We start from the raw sequence: 7,204 nt of genomic DNA, 5'->3' as shown, positions 1-7,204 counted from the left end.
GATTCTGAGGCCTCCTTTGTGGGGTTGTTGAAAGGATGGTGCAGTGGGCTGAATACTGTTCCCCAAATCCACGTCCCCTGGGAACTTTAGAATGTAACTGTACTGGGAACTCTGTAAGGTCTTTGCAGCTGTGATTAGTCTCGAGGTGAGACCGTTCTGGATCCAAAGCGACCCTAAATGCCATGACTGGTGTGGTTAAAAGATGGAGGGAAAGGTGCCAAGACATTTGAGCTCAGACTCTGGCTCTGGAACTGGGAGAGGCAAGTTTCTGTTGTTTTTTAAGCCCCCAGTTTGTGGTTTGTGGTCACGTGTGATGGTGGCCCCGGGAAACACAAAGAGGAGGTGCGAGAGGGGCTTGCCAGGGGCAGGCCCCACTGACAGCCGCTCTCACTACAGCCTCGGGGAGCTGCTGGGCCGCCCGCCCTCCTGGGAGGAGGTAAACCCGCTTTCTTGCTTCCCAGACCACAGCCAGTGGTGTGGACTTTCCGGCCCGGCCTCCTCACAGGGCCGGCTGCACCCAGGGTGATGCAAAGAGCTCAGTCCCCGAGTCCCCACCAGGCTGTCACCCTGGACCTCCCTTCTGACCCTGCATTCTCCTGCAGAGGCCATGCCTGTGGAGCTTAGAGCCGGTGCCCTTTGTGGGCCTGAGGTCTGGACATCGTAGTGTCCTCAACCCCAGGCTGAGGACACCGCTGAGCTGGACACCCGGGAGTCCCCCCCCTTTTCCCTAAGCCCTCCGGTCACCACAGTCTGCCCATGAGATTCCATTTGGCCCCGTCTTCCAGGCCACCTGCTCTGGTCCCCACCCCGGGCTCTCTTCTCTCCCCTGAAGTGCCCCTCCCCTGTGCAGGGCGCTGGAAGCAGCTCTGGGAGGTGGGTGCTGCAGGGACTCAGCATTCAGATTGTGGGGTGGACGGAACCGCCTCCAGTCTCAGTCTGTCATTTATCAGTGCTGAGAGTTCAGCCAAGTGTCCTCACCCATGANGGGTCACCACAGTCTGCCCATGAGATTCCATCTGGCCCCGTCTTCCAGGCCACCTGCTCTGGTCCCCACCCCGGGCTCTCTTCTCTCCCCTGAAGTGCCCCTCCCCTGTGCAGGGCGCTGGAAGCAGCTCTGGGAGGTGGGTGCTGCAGGGACTCAGCATTCAGATTGTGGGGTGGACGGAACCGCCTCCAGTCTCAGTCTGTCATTTATCAGTGCTGAGAGTTCAGCCAAGTGTCCTCACCCATGAAGTGGGGGTGCTGACAGCCTCCCCTTCACGGGGTTCCTGTAGAGAGTTTAGCGTGGCACCTGGTCCATAGGAACAAGAAGCACGTGTCGGCCTTCACTCTCCTGCCTGGTCTGCTTCCCCGATCTGAGTTCTGCGTGTCCTGCTGGCCTGCCAAGGTGGGCGTCGCTGCCTGGGCCCCGCCCGACACACGCACACACGCAGCTTGCGCTGTCTCTACGCTGGTGCAAACCAAGGAGCACTTCGCATGGGCTGTGTTAGTGATGGGCTTTCCTCTGCCTGCTGAGAGCTCCGCAGGGACTGGGAGGCTGCTGGAGCCCATCGCGCCTCCTCCAGGCTGGCCCCGGGTCCCACATAGCATCTGCAGCTCACCTGCGCAGACCACTGAGGCCTGCAGTGGACAGAGGCCACGGCACGAGACGGGGGCCAGCTATGGGGGGCACACCGCTGGGAGAACCAGAGGCACTCCAGGTGGGGGCTCTTGGAGGGGTCATCATTCTCTCAGGAGCCCCTGTGTGTGAGTCTGGGGGTGCACTGATGAGCCACCTCAAACTGGGTGGCCACAGCGACAGTCATCATCTGACATTTCTGGGGGTCCGAAGTCTAAAATGCAGGTGTGGGCGCCACTGGCTCTTGCGGGAGGCTCGAGGGAAGACTTTCCTTGCCTTCCTCAGCTCCTGGGGCCACCTGCACTCCTTGGCCTTTGGCCTCCTCCGTCCTCAGAGTGCGTGGCTCCAGCCTCGGCTTCGGGGGCACACTCCTTCTGTGACTCTGACCTCCTGCCTCCCTCTGCCTCGTGCTGACCCACCCAGATAACCCAGGGCAGTCTTCCTGTTCCGAGACCCTCAACTCCACCAGGACTGCAGAGCCCCATGTAAGGTCACAGTTTCCAGGGGCGAGGCTGTGTATCTCTCAGGGTCACATTTTGCCCTGCCGCACCTGTGCCCGTCTCTCTCCTTCAAGCGACCTCTTTCCCAGCCCTGGGTTTCAGCTGGAGATCTGACAACACCCAAGCGGTTGTGCTAGGATCCCAGCCGCCTTCCCGCCCATGCACCCACCGTGCACTGCTGGACCGTCCTGGGACCCTGGAGGTTCTCCCACAGCCCCGGCTCCCACGGAGACCTGCGGCACGAGTACCCTCCTCTCCGGATAGGCTCCCCCCAGCGGTCCTGAGTCTCCTTAACTCCACCCGGGTGCGTCCCCACCGTGCCACCAACATGCCTTGCCAGCATTTCAGGACTCCAGTAACTCCCAGCACCTGTCAGGGGACCCTTTCCTTCTCCCCCCAGCCCCCCAACAATGTAGGCTGCCTCCACCAGGCCTGGGCTTGGGCATTTTCTGGACATTCTTGACCAAGAAGCTCAGAGAAAACCAAAGCCCTAAATGGGTGAAAAGAAGGGGGCCCCAGGGGAATGCACACTGCCGCTCCAGTGGTGGTGGGGGGCCGGCAGCTGCAGAGGCTTTGGCCAGCCAGGATCAACTCACAGCCAGCCCTCCTGGGCCCTGTCCCTGCAGCTGTCCCCTCTAGGCATTGGGCGGTGCCTTGTCCCAGCCGCCAGACTTCCCCAGACTCACAAGTGCCACCTGCCCCCTGCTATTGTCAGGCTCTGCTCAGTCACCCTACACTAATGCTCCTCTCTGTCCTAGGGTGATTCCGGGGGCCCCCTCGTCTGTGACCTCCCCGCAGCCTGGGTTCTGGTGGGGCTGGCCAGCTGGGGCTTGGACTGCCGGCACCCTATCTACCCCAGCGTCTTCGCCAGGGTCGATTACTTCACCGACTGGATCCACAAGACCCAGAGGCTCACACCTCCCCCCGATCCCATGTCTGCTCCTCAGACCCAGTCTCCAGAGCAGCCTCTGCAGGCCGCCAGCTCAGCGGGGCGCGGCACAGCCCTCATACCTCCCCAGACCTGGCTCCTGCTACTGTTTGCGCTCAGGGACCCACGGCAGGCCCTGCGGTGACCCACCGAGCCCCTCTGTCCAGCTCTCTGCCTCAGACCCAGTCTGCTTGCTGGAACCTTCCACACCTCCCCTCTCCCAGCCCCACTGGCTCTCAGGGTTCCTCCGGGACTTCCCTGTCCATCAGCTGCCACCCCCCAAGCCAAGCCTGAAAAAACAAACAGAAACAAATAAAGGACTCATTCCGCTTCTGTCTTGGGACCCCACTCCCCCTCCTGTTCCTCAGCATTCACCGTTCCCTCGAGGCCAAGCATCTGGCTCCCGGTGCAAGGAAAGGGGGCCTGTCAGGGAGACTGTCCTGGGAGGGAGCCAGGGCTGCCAGCTGGGAGGAGAGCAGACTCCACCCCTGCCTCAGGGAGCACCGGCGAGCATGTGGGCCTTCAGAGGAAGTGTGTCAGGCAGCTCCGGCTGCTTAACAAACGCCAGAGACCCACTTGAACAGCAGGAATTTATCACCTCCCAGCCCTGGAGGCGGGAAGTTGGAGGTCCAGGCGTGGGCGGGCCGGTTTCACCCGAGGCCCCCGGTAGACCCAGTCTTCTCCGTCTTCCCCGTCTCCCCCGTGTCCTCACATGGTCGTCCCTCTGTGTGTGTTTGTGTCCTTATCTCCTCATAAGGACACCAGTCATATGGGATTAGGGCCACCCTAGTGACCTCATTTACCGTTAATCACCTCTGTAAAGACCTTATCTCCAAATACAGCCACATTCTGAGGCGCCGGGAGTTAGGGCTCCAATACAAGCATTTCGGAGAACACGGTTCAGCGCACAAGCAGAAGTAAGACCTTTCACCAGATGTCTGCAGTGTGGGGCAGCAACAGTCTCCCCAAAGTAGGGAAACTCGATCCAGGGATTTGGAGGAGGGAAGACAGACTCCCAGTGGAGGTGGAGGGAAGCTCCAGACCGTAGGGTGATTGAGTTGGACTGGGGTGCACAGCCAGGCCATGAGGAGGGGGATTCTGGCCTGCAGTAGGGGGCCCTCAGACACGGAGGGTCTGGGAGAGTGAGCCAGGAACAGAGGAGGCCGGATGCCGGGCCGAGAGCTGAGGTTCAGCCGGTGGTCCTCAGACCTCTGTTCCTACAGCGGGCTCCCAGCACNAACGCAACTATGGAGAAGTCCACTACAAATGCCTGATCTGACACACTGCTCTAGTCACTCTGTCATTAAAGGGTTGTGGCTAACTCAAACTTTTATCAGGAATATAAACCACAGAGTCTCTTGGCGGAGAGGGTTTAGAAACTGACAAATTAGCAATATAAACCCATCAACAATCATCAACTTCAGGAAAAGGTGAAATATCTCTATCTACCCTACCAGTTCTTAAACCAAACGTACCCATCTTTTAAAGGAATTACTGTGTACACACCAGAGCAGCTTAATTTTCTTTGGAGTAACACCTTGCAGAGTGGGAGTGAGGGGAAATTCAATTGTTTATGAAACCTTTCAATGTACAAGTTCAATTTCGTTAACATGATATCCTGCACCTTCAAAAAAGAACAAGTTGTCTACGTAGTAACATACCAGTAAGCAAATAAATGTAAATGAAAAAAATTGGAAGGAAATACACCAAATTGTTAACATCATTAAGAGCCTGGGTAGTTGGGCTTTGGTTGATTCTCTTTCCCATCTCTTTTCTTTCAACATTTTCCAAATTGCCTTCAAGAGCAATTATATTTAGAATGAAAAGCACCCAGTAAAAAAAAAGATGAATAAGTTACCATCACTTTTATTTTAGTATGATTTTGAAAAGTCCTAAGTGAAATGTTAAACATGACCAAACAGGTCCTAAATCTAGGATTTGCAGGATTAGGCTCAGACTTTTAACTGAAATACACATTGCCCTTCATAAAAGGAACCTTTAACCAGGGTTTTGAGCTCAGGAAAGTCAATGCCTAGATGGCTCTGAATATAACACTAAGAAACTTGCTTAAAGGTCACAAGAACTACTTAGGGCAAGGTTTCAAATGGCCAACAACTAAGGATGAATTGGGAATTCTCTCCGTTTCCCAAGGGGGGGGCAAGAAATTTACTTAGGAAGCGCTTTTGATTCTGTGAAAACCAAAATCAGACAGTCTCTCGAAAGGACTGCTCGTAAGGGCGGCCAAGTGCGGCTGTGGATTGCAGAGGGCTGACGGTCACCTTCCCGACCCTTTTCCCACTCTCAAAACCACAGTCCCCACCGTCACCCCCAACCGCGCGCCCCGGCTCCTAGCACCCGGCCGAAAGGGGTCCTATTTCCTCGTGTGCCCCGCGGGTGCGGGACCTGGAGGGTTAGAGGCGGCGGCGCGGCGCCGGCCGCCGCGGGCACCAGGGGGCGTGCGGGCCATCCCGCCTAGGGCCAGGCTGGGGTCCGGGCTTCCCCTGACCCAACCACCTGCGGTGGCCGCTCTCTCCTCACCTGGCCGGTCCAGTTTCAGCCCGTTGGAGTTGCTGCTATTGGACACCAGGGTGTTGGTCTCCTCCAGGTCGGGCCTCTGCTCGCCCGGGGTCACGCTGTCGTCGCTCTCCCCGGTGCGGTTGCTCTTGCCGCGGACCCCCTTGGGGAGGCCGTGGCCGTGACCCCCGTGCGAGTGGCCGTGGCCGGAGTCGTTGCCGAAGCCGCTGTGATGGTGGAAGAGGCAGAGCCCCATCACGTTGACCAGCAGCCCGGCCACGCCGACCCCGAGGACCACCAGCGGCTGCTGCATCTCGTGCGGCTCGATGAAGCGCTCGATGGCCTCCAGCAGGATGGCGAAGCAGAGGCCGGTCAGGAAGATGGCGTTCACCAGAGCCCCCATCACTTCGGCCCGGATCCAGCCGAACGTGTTCTTCTGGGTGGCGTGGGTCCGCCGGGCGAAGCGCTCAGCCACCAGCGCCACCACCAGCGCCAACACGTCCGAGAGCATGTGAAAGGAGTCGGAGAGCATCGCCAGCGACGAGGTCACCCGGCTCACCACCACCTCCAGCACCATGAACATGAAGGTCAGCATCAGCATGCACACCAGCCGGCCCCGGTTCCGACCCCAGCACCCCATGGCTGCGGCTCAGGGGCCCGCCGAGCGCGGCCGGGCGGCTACACTGGCGGTGGCGGCGAGTCGCCGGCGGCCGGCGACCTGGAGGCGGAGGCGGGAGGGCGGCGCGGGGCTCTCGCCCCCCGACCGGGCCGCTCGGGAAACCGCTGTGTGGCCTCAGCGGCCGGACGGGGACGAGCCCGGGGTCAAGCCGCCGAGCTCCCGCGCCTGCGGGCGTCCCCGGCAGGCCGGCAGCGCGCAGCTCCTCAGGCGTCGGTGCTCAGAGCCGGCGCGGAGGCCCGGCTCAGCCCCACCAGTCCCCACACCCACAGCGGGGCGGCAGAGGCCGAGGCGGCGGCGGCGGTGGTGACGGTGGCGGCGGGGAGCTGGGGCTCCCGGAGCCCGGGGACGAAGAGCCGGAGCAGGAGCAGGAGAAGGCGGGCGGCGGGGGCGGGCGACAGGCAGCTCCGCGCTACGAAGGCTCCGAGCATCTGCAGGGTTCTCCGCGCAGGTCTTCCCCTCGCTGGTCTCCTCCGGTGTGGCTCGGACCGGGAAGCCGACGCCTGAAGAGCTAAAAAGGCGGCGGCCACGGCAGCTGCACTCGGCCCGGTCTCCGGCGCCTTCCTCGCCCCCCCGCCTTTGCAGACGGTTTACAAAAAAACTTTGCTTTGCACTCGGAACCCCCGTTTTCACACGGACCCGAGCGTGACAAGGCCTCGACGCCCCGCCCACCAGGCCCGGCACGCTTCACCATTGGCCAGGACCCCCTCACGACAGCCTCCGCACCCCGCCCATCCGCGCTCGCTATTGGGTGGAGGCTCGGCGGGGCGGGAGGGGGCGGTGTCAAGGCTCCAACAGATGGGGGTGGGGCCTTTCCCTCCCGGAGCCGGGCGTGGGCCGGGGGCCGCGGCCGGGTGCAGCGGCGGGCGTCGTGGGGGAGGGTTGGGGGCGCGGGCCGCGTGCAGCAGGAGGGGGCGGGGCAAGCGGGGTCCCCCCGCGTGGCCGGGCCGCGGTTCAGGCCCTGCGGG

At 61.0% G+C, this 7,204-nt stretch overlaps 2 protein-coding genes across 3 annotated transcripts; one reads left to right on the top strand and one right to left on the bottom strand.

Annotated features, from left to right (window-relative positions):
- The first annotated feature begins 1,567 nt into the window (after nucleotides 1-1,567).
- LOC105235231 (putative serine protease 47) lies at nucleotides 1,568-4,277 on the top strand. 2 transcript variants are annotated; one of them, XM_034666898.1, is made up of 2 exons: nucleotides 1,568-1,700; nucleotides 2,877-3,389. In XM_034666898.1, exons 1-2 carry the CDS (start codon nucleotides 1,662-1,664, stop codon nucleotides 3,189-3,191), a joined length of 354 nt encoding a protein of 117 aa, XP_034522789.1. In that variant the 5' UTR covers nucleotides 1,568-1,661; the 3' UTR covers nucleotides 3,192-3,389. The 2 variants fall into 2 exon arrangements, with proteins under 2 accessions (XP_034522789.1, XP_034522788.1); XM_034666897.1 differs by lacking the exon at nucleotides 1,568-1,700 and adding an exon at nucleotides 1,948-2,103 and having other exon boundaries at nucleotides 2,877-4,277.
- Nucleotides 4,278-4,294: 17 nt separating this feature from the next.
- LOC117803438 (zinc transporter 1-like) lies at nucleotides 4,295-6,877 on the bottom strand. The gene has a single exon (XM_034666899.1). It carries the CDS (start codon nucleotides 6,198-6,200, stop codon nucleotides 5,418-5,420), a length of 783 nt encoding a protein of 260 aa, XP_034522790.1. The 5' UTR covers nucleotides 6,201-6,877; the 3' UTR covers nucleotides 4,295-5,417.
- Between the last annotated feature and the right edge of the window lie 327 nt (nucleotides 6,878-7,204).

This window comes from Ailuropoda melanoleuca, chromosome 8 (assembly GCF_002007445.2).
Source record: "Ailuropoda melanoleuca isolate Jingjing chromosome 8, ASM200744v2, whole genome shotgun sequence".
NCBI lineage: Eukaryota > Metazoa > Chordata > Mammalia > Carnivora > Ursidae > Ailuropoda > Ailuropoda melanoleuca.
This window is presented reverse-complemented; position numbering and strand designations above follow the sequence as displayed.

Coding starts and splice junctions, on each gene's coding strand:
- LOC117803438 (XM_034666899.1), bottom strand. CDS start 6,200: ATGGGGTGCTGGGGTCGGAACCGGGGCCGGCTGGTGTGCATGCTGATG.